Raw genomic sequence first — 15,840 nt, 5'->3', positions numbered from 1 at the left:
TGGGTTTAGTCTAGGATGTTGTCATCTGGGACCAAGAATCTGCATTCCCATCACACATGTGCTGCAATCCAGGGCCCAGGACACAGCCTCTCCCAGCTGCACACTGCCCTGGGCAGGCACAGGACTGGCAGCCACAGCACTGCCCACTGATCAGCCCCCACCCACATGTGCATCTAAGGCATCAGTAAGGTGTAGGGTCCTTTCTTGAACAGTTTTTTATGATGTCTGTGCTTCTGAAGCTGTGCAAGTGTGACAAATGGTTGGGAGTTAAGAATTTTCTACATCAGTAACCCTCCCCACCCCTCACTCCAACCCACCCCAACAAACAGAACAAATGCCCCATATCTGGAAATGTTCAATGCCTGAATTATTAATAAAATAAGCATGATAATGAATAATCTATGTTAAGCATTTTCTTACCCTTTATTTTTTCATTATGATCAGAAGAGGAATATGATTAACAGCAGTTTAAACTTTAGCAGTACAATTTCAGTATTAAATATAAAACTACACTGCAAGTTGATGTGTTTTAAAAATGGTTATGTATACTCTAGCCTTAACTTTATGTATCAAATACAAGTAACTCAATTGTTTCTTGCCTTGACAATTAACATATCTAACAGGTTTCAACAAGCCAGACATCCATCTTTTCCATTAAAAAAAATAAGCAAGCACACCAACTCTTATTCATAGCAAGAGGGGATAAAGACTCAACACTTTCCTGAGTGTTGTGCAAATAATAACAGGTTCAATAAAGTCAGGTAAATAAATGTAATGATAAACCTAAAGCTAAGCTGGAGGACCTTTTGATTAACTTCATATTTCATATATTATTTGCATCAGTTGAGAGCAAGATGAGTTACAGAACTTCCATGAAAACAAGCCACTTACAAGCAGGTGTTTAAGCTTGATCAGTTTATTAAAAGGATTATATGACACGGTTGCCTGCAATAGCAGGGGACTGGATCTGATGACCCAGGAAGTTCTTTCCAGTCCCATGTTTCTAAGCCATGCACCAAGTGTATCCAGCCCACACTTTCACATTTGGAAAAAGCCAAAGCCACACACACACACTCACAGGGAAAAAAAAGTTAAAAAAATTAAAAAAGACCTTGATGACACCATTTCATTTTTCTAGTTATTCACTATGCAGAAGGGAACAGAGCTTAAGTCCTGTACAGAGGATACATTTACTCGAGGTTGATGTGGTACTGAAGTCAGTTAATAATTAGATACCTCCAGGCAGATTCAGTTACAGGGCATACCAACACTGCACACTGCCAGACAATTTCTAATCAAGCCAAGAACCTCTTGCAGGATGAGGTCTCTGCTAGCAAGCACAGAGCACACTGAGTAAGCTAAAAGCAGCTGTTCTTAGGTGAACTACCCTACCAACCATGAGTGAATGACAGATTGATGGTAAGAAGCATTTACCTACTAGACAAGATGTCTGCACACCCAGGCAGAAGTAATCAGTTCGGAGCTGCAACCATTGTTCCTACCTTGCCTGTCTCTTGAGTAGTTCTCTTTAAAAGCTGGTCTACAGAATCAGTGCAGCCATCTCAAGCACTACTAAAGTAGCAGATCACAGCTGCTCTGCAAGACTCTACTTTGAAATGTTAGTCAGACATTCCCATCATTGAGGCCAGTTTGCTAGGACAGCATTCACAGCCACAGTAATAAGCCTTTGCAACACACAGATACTTAAGCAATTGCCTACATTCAGCCCATCTAACTTTTAGGCACTTGGTTAAGGTGTCTGGGTCCCTTGTTGCCCAGAACTCCACCCACCCCCCAGGGAAAAAAAAAAATTCAAATCGCTGAAGGCAGGTAGTCTCAATTGCCTTCTGGAGGTGTCTCTAGACCCCCATTGAGCAAACCAAATTCTTAACACACGTACCTCAGTTAGACAGGATGAATGGAGACTTGCATCTCTTCCTAGAGATAGTACCAATACTCTCCAAAACCAAATGCAATCAAGCAATTACAGTTTGCGACCCATTACACTTGGAAACAAAAACTTACAGTCAGTAATTATGCTGTAGTCCCTCCCTCCCAAGCATAAAAGCCTTCCACATAGAGGCTCTGCTTAAAAAAACAGAGGAAAAAAGAAAGAGGAGACGCCTTCTTCTTTCAGACAAAGAAGAGTGCACACGACTGCTTTGCCACTCATTCATGGGGAAGCTGAAGGATCAGAGAACACTTATTCAGAGAACTGGAATGACTAAGCACTGCTAGTGCATGCAAAGCAGAAGTAACAAGATCGTTTTTAAATTAACCCTAGTCCTCTTCTCCACCCCACAAAATTCATGCAAGTGTTTGAGAAGTCAAGACATAATAGCCCCCGTTTCCAAAAAGGCTTAATTTGGTTTTTTAAAATAGCTATTGTAAAATGTCCTTTTGTTTTCTTTCTGCGGGTAGATAAATGCATTTTTGGCATGTTTGAGAATCACAGCTATCTATGAAGTCCATGCTGTTTAAATTCTCCAACTAGTTTTTATAACCTGTCAAAAAAAACATAAGCAACCTATACATGTTTCCCCAGTATTGACATGCATGCTCAGAGCTCTCCACTGTAGTGAAATGAGGTGTTACTTCTGTGCTGATAGTTGACGAGTCAGCATTACACGACTTTGAGACCAACTAAATTAACATTGTCGTAATATGAAAGGCAAGCACAAGTTCATTTATTTATAGCAAAGGTCTTGGGTTACAGGAGGTCAGTTCTTGCCATCTTGAAAAGATAGGGGATAACTTATTGCATACATGTGCATTATAATTTAGCAGCAAGTCATTCATAGAAACACTTCCTTCCTACTGCTTTTTTGGTTTATTATCTCAATTATATATATATATTTTAACTTTACAAAGCATTTAACACCACCTTTAAGTTAATGGTCTTTTATTGGAAAAAAAAGACTAGCATTTACAACTTGGAATGGACATAAATTGTAATATCTTGAACAGCAATGTTGATAGTTGTGCTGAAGTCCACAGGCTACTCCGCCAGCTCCAAGTCATGGTACAGAAGGTTTTAAAAATATGAGAGTCCAAAGATGCTCCCTTGGTGAAGGTTTCTTTTAAAAATTTTGTGAACGGTAACAGCCTGACACCCGTTTCACTATAGTGCAATGCAGACAATGTTAAACCAGTATTTTAACACAGACATGCCATCCATAGTTAAGATCATCCTATTTTTGGAGCACACTGCTACATACAGGAGAACCATTCAACCTTTAGGGCATTTTCCTTAAGTTTTGCATCCTTCAACCATTTTGCTGCATACCATCCTGAGGTATAAACCAATTGTAAAGTAAACCAGCTATGACAATTTATACTACAAATTGAACTAGAATCCACTGTTGAACAAGAGAGTGGATCCTTTAGGTTTTTTTTTCCTTTTAATACACATGTCTGACTGTGCTCAATTGTCAAGCTGCATGCATGAAAAACTGGCCAGCCCAAACAGTGTAATAGTCATTAGCAAATGGAACTTTCGAGTTCACTAAGTGCTTCCTTTTTTTTTTTATTTTCAAGGTAGTACAATTATTTATATTGTAAAACTGATGTTTAACTTTATCTTTTAGGGACAGGACCACCAACCATTACATGCAGTTTGTGGACAGAAGGTAATTTGACATTCAGTTTTGCTATACAGAAACAGAATGAATAAATGAACATTTTTTTTTTTGCAAGAGGTAAGTAAAAGATTCAATTTGATTCTTCTAGAGGAAAAAAGGTGTAAAGGAGGTCTCTTCACTTTGCAGTCATCATCTGTACGAATTCTGAAAAAATAAAAAGTCACTGTGATTTACTGTCTCCAGCATACTTCAAGTCAAAAGCGTCTAAAACACAGCTGGCATAAAAAAAACCACCTTTCACTGCATTTAAGGCTTTGTCTACAAAAGTGGACAAGCAAATAAACTAGTGTCTCAAGTATTAAAAATTAATGCCCTATGCAACAGGCTTTCCTCAGTCTGAATAATGGCTTTGAGTCAAGACAAGCATTTTTTTTACCTTCATAGTTGACTTGCCCATCCCCATCAATGTCTGCTTCTCTGATCATTTCATCTACTTCTTCATCTGTTAGCTTTTCTCCTAAGTTTGTCATAACATGGCGTAGTTCTGCTGCACTGATATAGCCATTACCATCCTACGAGAAAAGAGTTGCACAAGACCATGAACAACAATCCTGACATCAACTAACTTGGAAACTACACTGATGTTTCCAGTAATTGCTTCTGAAGCAGCCTTATGGCACTTGGGACAGATGTACAGACCTGGCACACTGTACAAACGGCATTATGTATTAGTCCCACCACCTTCTGAGGCATGCATGACACCATATCCTTCCATACAATTGTTGTGCTCTAATAACAACTGCATGCCTGACTTGTAGTTGTGATAAGGTATTCTTAATGCTTTTAAAGAGCTTTCAAAAATAAACACAGAAGTAAAACCAAAAAGGTTTTTGTTTAGTTTCTGCTGCCTAAGCAAGGCCAAAAAGAGACCTGCTTCCCCACCAGCAAGAATGAAGCCAACTTTCTCTTCTGTGTTAACACTACCTCTATAACCAGACTGCAGCTGGCTATGCTAGGTTGCTTGGATCAGATGATATAGAATAAAATCAAAGAAAGCATTTCAATTCTACTCATAAGGAGTTTAGTGAAGTTTTATGGCAAAATTAAAAAGAGAACAACATTTCTAAGCCAGTGTCCTCATTTGCAATATCCAAACCTAAAGCTCACTCTCAGCCACTTTAGAAATTCCATACACTGGAAGAATACATTATCTTAGAGCAGGATATGGCCATTACCAGTAGATAGCTTACCTCAGTGGCTTTAAACACTAATCTGGTCTGCAGAAATACCCCCACATTTTCAGCAAATTACTAGAGATTGACATTTTTTTTCTCTAAAAAGTAGTAAAAATCTTCTTCCACACATGCATTAGCTTTATAGCTGCACCAGCCACTATACACAATTCTTTTATAACATCTGTCATGTTCAAACAACCCAAAGAGGGGAACCCCTCTAGAAAACTGACATATGCCTAGGTATTCTTAAATAATGTCAAGGGAGCTGAGCTCTTCAGTTTTCATGAAAGCAACCTCAGTGCTGACATTCTGAAAAGAGAACATGCAATACTTTGCGTCCCTCCAAACACCAATGACATCATCTTGACTTCAAAAGCTTGTGCATCCATGCACAAATGTGCATGCAGATGTTTCCCCATTCTCCCCAAAGTCAAAAGGTAGAGAAAAATCCCCCTCCTTTAGCCACACATCTCAAGAAAAAAAAAAACCTCACACACCCCCTGCCCCCCCTCCCCAAGCATTAAGTTCTGCTAATCTCTGTTTCTAAGGAAAGGCTAGAAAGTTTTCCTCATGGATGAGCCTAAAGTTTACACCTTGCTGTAAAAAGCAAGCAGAACGAGGCTGTAACAGTCCTGGTTCTGTATTCAGAATAATCTCTGCTATGTTTCCAATTCCTCTGCTACTACTAGAGGACTCTTTCTCCTTCCAGACAAGAGAGACAACACTAAGGAAAACAGACATTTATTACTGCTTTGGAAGAGTAGCTGTACTTTCAGTAATACCTTGTCAAAGACTCGGAATGCCTCACGGATTTCTTCCTCGCTGTCTGTGTCCTTCATTTTTCTGGCCATCATGGTTAAAAATTCAGGGAAGTCGATAGTGCCATTGCCTTAATAAAAAACAAACTTTCAAAAATTAAACCTCCATGCTTTTCTTCATTAACAACAAACAAACAAAAAAATCTGGCATTTGACTTCGCCAGGGACAAGACTGTCAGATGCTCTGTTAACTGTCTTTACAGATAAACTAGTTCTTCTCTCTAAATTGCTACCATTGCCTTTTTTGCTATTACAACACGGCAGCAGCTAGAACAGCCACTCTGCTTCAGCACAAAATCAACTGCTGCTTTCATTCAAGGATAAGGCACACCATTTGCCACCCAAGTTACAAGTAAAATATCAGTCTGATCCTTCAAGGTTAACCAATAACCAATCCCACAAAACTAATCTTTTAATTTCTTTATAATCTCTCAGTTGTGTCTTCCAGGAAGAACACATTAAACTGTCATTACAATCCCAGTTTATCTAATACTTGGGAACATCACACTTCACTAAACTGTTCATAAATACTTTTTTTCTTCCTAAAAATCAAAATTACCTTATCAAAGTCAACAGCACAAAAACAACAAACCATTCTAAGTGGCAACAAGAATCTACAAATTCCAGTGACACGAGAAAAGTTGACCTTATTTGTTATTACTGATAAGTTAAGCTGTATGTGTTCTTACAGGTATTTTACTGCAAAACTAAAAATCCCTGACATCCAGGCCTCATCCCTAAGATTAAGCTTTTCATTCAAAGCAAATATTTAAATTTCAGGCTGCTCAAAGCTAGGAAAAGTGGCATGGTGAAGAAGCTAGATTTATATAGTCGGGATTTAGCTCTATATGCCAGAAAGGCACATTAAGTACTTCACAAAACAACGTTAAACAGTTCACTGTGCAACTAAGATCTACTCATTGATTTAAAGAAGCACTCAAATTCATGGTGCAACAAATGAAATTTAAGAAAATCCTTGCATCCTAGGGATTCCAGCCTGACACATACACAGCTATTTATCATGGCCAGCTTTACGTACCAGTAAAATATGAACACAGGTCTCATACTCAGTTTTGAAAAAAAACATTCAATGAACATGCAAAAGAATAGGAAAGCATTCTGCTTTAACCCGAATTTAAACAGTTGGGCAGGCATACTTATCTGAAGTCTCTTTCTGTTTAAAATCCACCAGAGCAGCATTTGGTCTGCAGCCTAAAGAAGCTACTATACACAAACTCTACATACCACTGCAGACACTGAAGCTTTTCAGTTTCAGAAATGACTTAGCAATTAAGGTCAACTTACACTTTTTTTTTTAAGAAAGTGGTTTAATTAATATGGCCTGACAATCCAATAATTTATACTCTTGCCAATACACTTCCACTCTTCTTTTGCAAAAAGGTTAGAGAAAAATCACAATCAACATACAAAACTAAAGGCTTGACATCCCTGAGCAGGTGAAATAATTTTCTTTTTAAAAACTGTTAGCCTATGTGGAGTTCAGAAACGCAGTATCTGTTCCAATGTGGACTTCCTGGTGTTCATTTAAAATAATTCTATCAGCTTTGACATGGGAAGGGTTTTCTGCCTTTGCCTCCCAACAGCCACTCACAATCTATTAGGGATTTAATAAATTAGACAGACTATATAGTCCCTTCCTGTTGTGCTAAACTTCCACTGAAAACACTATTCCGCTCATAACACATTTTTTGCCTTAGTCAAAACCACAGACATTGGTAAAGCTATTAAAACCAGCATGGGCTGACAAAACACATACAGAAAAGCTGGATAGAAAGATAGGTTAATAGCAGGTCAGGGCAAGTCAGATAGCAATAGGAAGCCTGTGACCCATAAAATATTAAAGACAAATAGCATAACTTTGTCTCTGTCCATTGCCTGTTTTTAGTTTCATGAATACTGCTAGCATCTTTGACATCCTTCTATCCAGCATTTTGAAACTGCTTTTAATGTCATAGTCTTCCCTACACAGTTGAAGCCCAGGTGTGGAGGTCATACATATTAAAGATGATCATAGCACCTTCCCAACACTTACCATCAGCATCTACCTCGTTGATCATATCCTGCAATTCTGCTTCTGTTGGATTTTGACCCAGTGACCTCATGACAGTTCCCAGTTCTTTTGTTGTGATAGTACCATCGCCATCTTTGTCAAATAGGGAAAAGGCTTCCTTGAATTCTAGAGGCAGAAACAGTCCCAGTGTTTAGAGACATCACCAACATGAGAAAACAGACTAAAAATGCACTCTTACTAATAAAGCCTGGTACAATTCTAAGAAACATTTTTCTTAGCTAACTGTCCCTGTATTGAGAGAATTACACTCTCAAATACCAATAAAAAATTACTTACAATACCAACACATAATTTTCACAGTAAATTCAAACTCATTTCATGTGGCTATTTATCTGCATTAAACTCTGTAATTCATTTCCATGCATCTGCATCTTGCCTGAGGCTCAGTTGCTCCACAAACAGCAGCTGTGTGAAATAAGTGAAAGGAGCCAGTGGGTTCCCTTTACAATTAACAGACTTACAAGAACAAAAGCATTGTTATTTACCACTTCTTTTTAAGTCAGCAGACAAAAAGAATTAGTGTCAGCCACAAATGGGGAACTGGTCTCCAGAGGTCAAATAATGCTCCTTCTCCTGACCAGTCTGAATTACAGACAGTTTATTAAAAGATTTATTTAAAAAGACACTGGCTTGTTACAATGTGCAATAAACCAATCTGAGGTTTATTTGTTGCCATTTCATTTGTTGTTTATCTTCACTCTATTAAGAGTGCCTAGATCTGCTTTGACTCTAAGTAGTTCATTTGAGTCTCGCAACTATTTCTATTTGCAAGAGATCTAGGAGAACTTGGCTCAAGTCTGAACATCTAAAAAAAAAATACCATTATCTGTAGTCCAAGGAGTAAGAGGCATTGAACCAGTCATCTTCCAGAATATTTTTGTCTTTTTTTTTTTTTAGTTTGGGATTTTTTTTGAGTGAGTGCTTCTCAAAAGTGGTAGTGCATATTTTAAACTGTCAAAGATGTTTTTTTTCCCACTATGCTTGAGATAATATATTTTCTTTTAGTCACAAGAGCTAGCAAAAAAAAAAAAAAATTATCATCAAAACACTTACCAGCAATCTGTTCTTCAGTCAGCTGATCAGCCTACACGAAGAATAGAACATTTTAGAATGCTGTTTATCTCTAGCTCTGTCAAGCCATGAGGCACTTCCCTTAAATTTCAGAAGCAATATATCCTTACTTTCACAAAGTCACTTTCAAACTCTGGAATTCTGTCTCTACAAGAAGACTGCACTCACCTACACCACGCAGCTGTTTCCAAAAGCATACAGGCTAACTTGGTTTAAATTGCACATGAAGAACTGAACGCCATCCTGCAACTTGGTGAATCCAGTTTAGTCCAGTGAAGGACACAATTGCTCCTTGCAATTGGTCAGAGAGGCACAAAACCCCTAATGCCACGTGTTTGGGGTTTCACAGCACATGCCATTCCCAGCACAGCGTGGGGGTACTGCACACGTGTGGGCTGCCTGCCACCCACTGCTCCAGCCCTGCCCACCTCACTGCAGCACCTCCAGCCCTCGGCCAGACCCACAGAAGGGGCTCTGCTGTGATATTACAAATTACATCTCGGTGTCACCGAGATTTTTGCCACCTCTGACGAAGAAAATTAAGTTTTCACCCATCATATTATTTTTCCATTCAGCCAAGCAGTTTAAGGTGCCTCACCCTGACATGTAGATTGTTTTATACATAATTTTAAGTGGCAAGACTTAAAATGCCTGCATATGACCTTCTGTACACCAAGAGGCCACTGCTGCATATACAGGTAGAGAGCTCAGTGGGCAATCAAAAGGGCTTTCTAGAGCTTTATAGCGATAGCCACATCCTTCCAGAAGCCTCTCCCTGTGTATGGATAGAGCATCACAAAAAGCTCCACTGTTTGGACTCAAAGGAGCTAACTAGCTCTTTATGGAAAAATGCCTTCTGCAGGTAAAGGAAAAAAAAAAAAAAAAAAAAAAAAAAAAAAAAAAAAAAAAAAAAAGAGGATTTTACATGCCAAATTATAGACGCTAAAGAATAAGAAGTGCTACCTTGTTTTAAACACATTTTACTGGACCAGCTTTATGAATAGAACAGAGAATTTTTTAGGTCAGAATAGGCAGGCAAATCCTTCTTGTCCTAAAATATTATTAAGTATAAAAACCATCTAACTGCAGCAAAGAGCAACAAATACAAGGAGTATTAATCAGCTATGCAATGTTAAGCTCTTGCATATGAGAAAAAGATAGGCTTTAAAATCTGCTCTATATGTTAAGGGAAATACAGAGATCTCATCTGTAATTAGGTATGGGGTTTGTTTCAAGGTCTGTATGTAATGATTAAACAATTCCCCGCATGCAGTGTGTTGGAGGACGGAGAAAAGGGTAGAAATGCTGACAGCTAAATACAGTCTTCTTTAACAACTGCAAAAAGCTTGTGTTCAAAATCCAGCTCGACTTCCTGCACTTTGTGATTTTTCTAGAAAATTCGAGGTTTCACTTAAAGATTATCTAAGGAATTTACATAACAGACTCACTGCCCTGCAGAACAGGAAACAGAGCCACACCTTGGCAAAAAAACCTCCAGCCCACAGCACCAGCTCATTGCCCCATTAATCAGAGCTCGCTGAACGTTTCTAAAAATCATATTTCAAATGAAAAAAAAAAAAAAAAAAAAAAAGAACAAAAACCCACAAAACAAAACCCCAAAGCCTTTGCACACCTGGTGATGCCCGAGGACACAACCCGACCCTACACTGCCAAGGGATTCACCTTCCCGAGCAACAGGCACAGCCACTAACCCCTTGCTACAGGACAAAGGTACCCAGCCAGGGCTGGAGCCATCACCCCACCCAGCCAAGTAATCAAATCCTGTCCTGGTGATGTCAGCCTTCTCCTACAGCAAGGGGAGATGGAGAGACAGAGTCGAGGAACACCCAGATTGCCAAAAAGCGATTAGAGGTTAGTCTGCAAGTGTTTCTCCGCTCTTCTAGCAAGCGAAAAGCCGCCGGGAAAACGCCAGCCCTCGCTCCTGCTGTCAGCGCTGGCCGGCCGGCAGCACCCGCAGATGATGCGATGCGTTCAGCGGGCATCGCCCGCCCGGCCGGGCGGGAGGCTCGCAGCCCGCCGGCGCAACAGGCGCCCTTTCCGGCCAGCAGCCACCCACTGCTGCAGTGCGTCCCCGTTTCCCCTCCCTCCCTCTACAGCCGGCGGCCACACCACGTCCTCATCATTCAACAGCGAGGGCGCCCGGGCTCCGCGGCCAGCCTTCCCTCCCCATCGCCGTTCCTCCAGCGGGCGGCTGGGGCAGGAGCGCATTCCCCGCAGCCCCCGGGGAGAGGGCAGGCTGCGCCTCCCCCGCCCCGAGCCCCCCATGTAGGAGCTGGGCCGCTTCCAAGCGAGCAGCTCGCACAGCGCCCCGGTCCCCGCGGCCGGGGGGTGCGCGGGGGCCGGGAGGAAGAGGAGGAGACATGATGTAATGCAGACAGCGATGGGCTTCGCCGCCGCGGCTGCGTTTTTTGGGGGGGGGGACTGGGGAGGACGGGGGGGCGCAGTAGCTGCAGCGCGGTGCCCTCCCCCGGCCGCCCCCCCGCTCCCTGCGCAGTGCAGCTGGTGCCGGAGCCGAGCGAGATCCTCGCCCGCAAACCCGCGCCCCGCCCCGCAGCGCGCCCTGCCCGGCGCTGGGGCCGCGGCCCCGGGGAGACGCGCCCGGCCCTTTCCGCAGGGGAGGGAGGGCGAGGCGGGGCGGGAGGGCGCGAGGCCGGGGCGCCCACACGGCAGGCCCGGGGAAAGGGGAAGGAAGCGGCGGAAGAGGAAGGGCCGCAGCTCCGCCGCGATCCCGCGCAAGGCGGCGGGGGGTAGGGAGAGGAAGAGTCCGCAGCCACCAACCCGCTCACCCCGCGGAGACCCGGGCGGGAAGGGCCCCCGCGCGGCTCCCCCCACCCCCGCTCCTCCCCGGGGCCAGCCCGGCTCCACCAACCCGACAGTCCCCAGCTCCGCAGCGAGCGCGCTGCGCACCAGCCCCCGCGCCAGCCCGGGCACCCCGCGCCGCGCCCGGCCGGTCGAGCGAGCGAGCCCCCTACCATGGCGCGGCGGCGGCGGGCCCGGCGGCGGCTGCACGAACTGCGCGACCACGAGCGGCGGCGGCGGCTGCTGCCTCCTCCCGGCGCGGCTCACAGAGTGCTGGGGCTGTGAGCCTGCGCCGCCCGCTATATACGTGGGGCTGTATCCCTCCGCCGGAGCGGGGCCCTTTTCCCTCCTCCCGGCGCGGTATGTGCGAGGTGACTGCGGCGGGCGGCCCTGCCCCCTCGGCGGCCCGGCCCCTCCCCCGGCGGGGCCGCTCCCGCTCCGCAGCCCCCGGCCGAGCGCCCCGGAGGGGCGAGGGCAGCCCGGGCCCGGCACTGGCTCTCCTCTGCCGAGCGCTGGTTTCGGCGCAGCCCGCGGGGAGCTCTCGCCGCCGGGTCCCCGCCGCTCTCCAGGATGGAACCCCCGGAGCGAGGGCATCTCGGCCAAGTTGGTGCTTTCTTAGTTTTCTAGACAGCATCCCCGCCGGCGGGGCGGGCCTGAGCTCCCCCGGGGAGCCCGGATCGGCACCTGGGAGAGGATGATGGCGCGGGGACGGGGGAAACTTTCAATAATGGACTTTTTTTTACGGTGAGAAGGCGTGACAGCGACTGTAAAACTAAAATACTGAAGAGAGCACAGCCGCCTTTTTATTAATCATAGGGCTTTTGTCAAGCACCAAAATCCAGGCGGCGACGAGATTCAATCCAGAATCGGATCGTCTACAACTGAGGTGTCACTTCAGCCCCTTCAGAAGCCTGCAACTGAGAGGCAGCAAAACCATGTCCTGATGTCAGTGTTGCATTCTTCATTTCTTCCCTGTCAGCTCTGAGAATACACTGGTAATAACCCCTAAAAATATTGTAGTATTCACACTGTACCTCCTTTAACAGGCACGCAAACACAAACACATGGACCCACTTTGGAATCTAGGATTTTGGTTCCATTCATGACAGGTTCCCTTAGATTTTGAGATTTGTTGTAGTTTGAGATATTTTTAGTTTGGGCCTCTCTCTGGATTGGGAGGCTTGCAGTATTTCCAGTGAGATCATAATTCTGATAAATCTGCTTGCAATATAGGACTAAATCTTTTGAAATTCATTTGTCTATTCTGGTTTTGAAAAATCACGCGTACTTTCAGCGTTTGAAATAAAGGCAAAATCAGTTTGGTTCTGTTTGTTTAACAGTTTCAATAGCTCTGTCACTGAAGTTACAATTTATTTGCTTGCCTTTCTAGAACATAGTGATAGGTTGGCAAGCACAACAGTTACCTGCTTGCAGTGTGAGGGATTTCTCGGCAAATAAAATAGCACATTTAATGTGTCATAGTTTGGTTCCCAAACCATTCTGACATTTGTATAGCAACTACTGTATGAAATGGTGTCAGAAAACCAATGTGCAGCTGGCTAGTCTGCAAATGATAGGTTTATAGGCAGCTTCCATTTTAGATGTGGAATGCCCAGCCTCCTATTTTTAATATGCTTTTTTTTTTTTTTAACTACTAAACAGTGATGCTGATTACTTTTTTTTTTTTTTTTTTTCTTTCCCTGTGGAAGAACATGGAAATAATTGATCTTTGGTTTTCAAACCAGACCAGCAATTTTAGGCTCTTGGTTTCCTAGCCTAATTTCTTTCTGGAAAGCATGGCACAATATTTGATTGGTGTAAGCTGCAAGAGTGTTTACTTGAATAAGTGAATCTTGGAACTCTCTGAGACTCACAGGGATATGTGAAGAACAATGCTCATGTACAAATTGTTCAGCTTATTGTGCTGGTCTTACACAGGTGAAGATCTCATTGTTTAAACACTACATAAATATTGGGCTAGTAAATTTGTAAAATTATCTTGCAAAGAAAAGGTATTTTCAGGAGAATAATCTTACCAAAATTTAAATGTGACAGTTTAGAATGTGAGTGCTTTATTTCAATCTCCTTAATTTTATGCACATGTAATATGTTCTTCCATTGATCCAAACGTTCACTTGTTAAAAACAGGATTAGATTCATCTGTTGAGAAGACTATAAGACAAGTAATTAAAATTTATGTAGATTCTCTTACAAACTACCAGTATTCCAGCGTTTGGACATACGTGATGAAACTTGGAAATGTGATGTAGAAAGCCACTCAGTAACATTCAATGAATATTGCCAAAGATTATCAGGGCCTTTGAGAAGAAGTAGAAGGATTGCTGTGCATTTATTCCTATTTCTTTTTTTTTTTTTCCCTTAACCTTTTGTATCTACTTTTCCTAAGTCTTGATGGTTCATATTAATAATTCATTTATATTTAAAATGAAATTTGGAAACCAAGTTACTTTTAAAGTAGTTTGGAATATAGTTATCTTGCTTTATTAAAAAAAATCAGGATGATCAAGTAAGGTGCCACAGTTGAGTTCTACAGTAGTTTCTATTTAAATTGCATCATTCTGTATTTGAAAATATTTCACAGCTCATTTTCCAAAATACCATTCTGATTAAGGGGATTTTTTCCCTAATTTGACATATGGCAACGAGAAATGTAAACAAAACAGAATACTAATCTTTTGCTGCTTATTTGTGCAAATAAAAATCATCTAAATTGGCAGCTCCTTGCTCCTTGTAAATTTGCTTTCAGTCAATCATACAGCTAGACCTTGATCAGTATTCTTTGTTCTCTTAAAATTTACATTCAGTTGTGGCCAGGCAAGAAATGCTGCTGTCATTCCAATGATATACAATGTCAAATGATTTGCCAGGATCTTCTACAGACTCATTCAAAATCTCCTGAATCTCAATGGGAGCTGGACTGGGCCACAGATTTACTCAGTGTTTGTGCCTGACACCAGAGAACTTGGCCATCCCATTGCCATAGAGCTTTTCTATGAACAGAGGGCTTTGCAATAGCTCTTAAGATTAATTTTGACTGGATAAATGTTCTAAATTACTTTACTCTCTAAGTATGGTGTTGTTGACTTGTGTTTGAACTGTAACGGTAAGAAAATACTATTTCATAAATTTATTTATAAAATAATAAAATGGTTGCAATGAAGACTTGCAACCATTCTACCTAATATTACATTCCTAAATTTTGCCTTGCTGTCATGGTAAGATTACAGTCTTACAGCTGGTCTTTGTTTCTGCAGAGACTTAACATGTCCATTCCTTGGGAGCAGCCTAAGATATAAGGAGGAATTCTTACAAAGGACAAAATAATAAACCTTACTACTTACATACAAGGTGTGCTTTTCAGATTTGGCTATTGGTCAGCATGAGCACTGAAGAATGTGGCCTCACATGTATCAACTATTTTCTTATATATATGTAAGTTTTAAAAATCCCAAAAAATAAATTAAAACATTCCATAGACATCTGTCCTGAGAGAACGGATGTGAGAACAGATGGACAGAAGTTTGTCATATCATTTAATGCACAGCTGGAAGGCTGATACAATGGCAATAAGCATAAATAACCAGTTTAAATAACCAGTTAGAAGTACAAGAAGCCAAACTCAAGTATATTTCTGTATGCAACATCTGTGCAACTGGAAAAAATTATGATTAATTAATAATGATTAGTTTTCATGCATGGTATATTGCCAGTTATATGTGTGTGCTACCTAAACTAAATTTGTTGTACTGTTTTTCAAGTCAACTGGACTTCTGTTGGTATATCATTTTTTTACACTGTTTACAAATTTCACTTCATATAGGCAATGTTTTTTGGGGAGACCATTTTCCACAAAAATTAATGATTCTAAATGCCATTGGCAGTTGTGAAGACCTAAGCAAGTATCTTTATAGACTATAAGCATCACTAAAATTGCAAGTAAGTGGGTGGAACTCCAATGAAATAAAAAGCTAGAACAAAATTTATTTTTACAAGAGGTGAAAATAAAAGTTGCTTTCATGTTAATATTTAAAGTTCTGGATCTTGGAGCATTTTTTTAATGGGTACATACATATTCCTGTAGGTAACTGTTTCTTTTCTGAGAGAGATTAAAATAAAGACCAAATTCCTCAATCTTTTATATTCTTGTGATTTTATTTACATTTGCCTCATTCCCACTGATGTGCATCAATAATCACATACAA

At 41.8% G+C, this 15,840-nt stretch overlaps 1 protein-coding gene across 1 annotated transcript; it reads right to left on the bottom strand.

Annotated features, from left to right (window-relative positions):
- Positions 1–398: 398 nt before the first annotated feature.
- On the bottom strand, positions 399–12,032 carry CALM1 (calmodulin 1). The gene is made up of 6 exons (XM_056493163.1): positions 11,791–12,032; positions 8,780–8,810; positions 7,688–7,831; positions 5,599–5,705; positions 4,018–4,153; positions 399–3,785 (listed from the first exon to the last, which is right to left on the bottom strand). Exons 1-6 carry the CDS (start codon positions 11,791–11,793, stop codon positions 3,757–3,759), a joined length of 450 nt encoding a protein of 149 aa, XP_056349138.1. The 5' UTR covers positions 11,794–12,032; the 3' UTR covers positions 399–3,756.
- Between the last annotated feature and the right edge of the window lie 3,808 nt (positions 12,033–15,840).

The sequence above is a fragment of the Oenanthe melanoleuca genome, chromosome 5 (genome assembly GCF_029582105.1).
Source record: "Oenanthe melanoleuca isolate GR-GAL-2019-014 chromosome 5, OMel1.0, whole genome shotgun sequence".
NCBI classification, from domain to species: Eukaryota; Metazoa; Chordata; class Aves; order Passeriformes; family Muscicapidae; genus Oenanthe; species Oenanthe melanoleuca.
This window is presented reverse-complemented; position numbering and strand designations above follow the sequence as displayed.

Bases quoted from the DNA above. Each gene is read 5' to 3' on its own strand.
- CALM1 (XM_056493163.1), bottom strand. The intron at 4,154-5,598 runs GTATTACTGAAA...CTTTTCTCGTAG, and splicing joins CATTCCGAGTCTTTGACAAG to GATGGTAATGGCTATATCAG. The intron at 3,786-4,017 runs GTAAAAAAAATG...TTATTTTTTCAG, and splicing joins TGGGCAAGTCAACTATGAAG to AATTCGTACAGATGATGACT.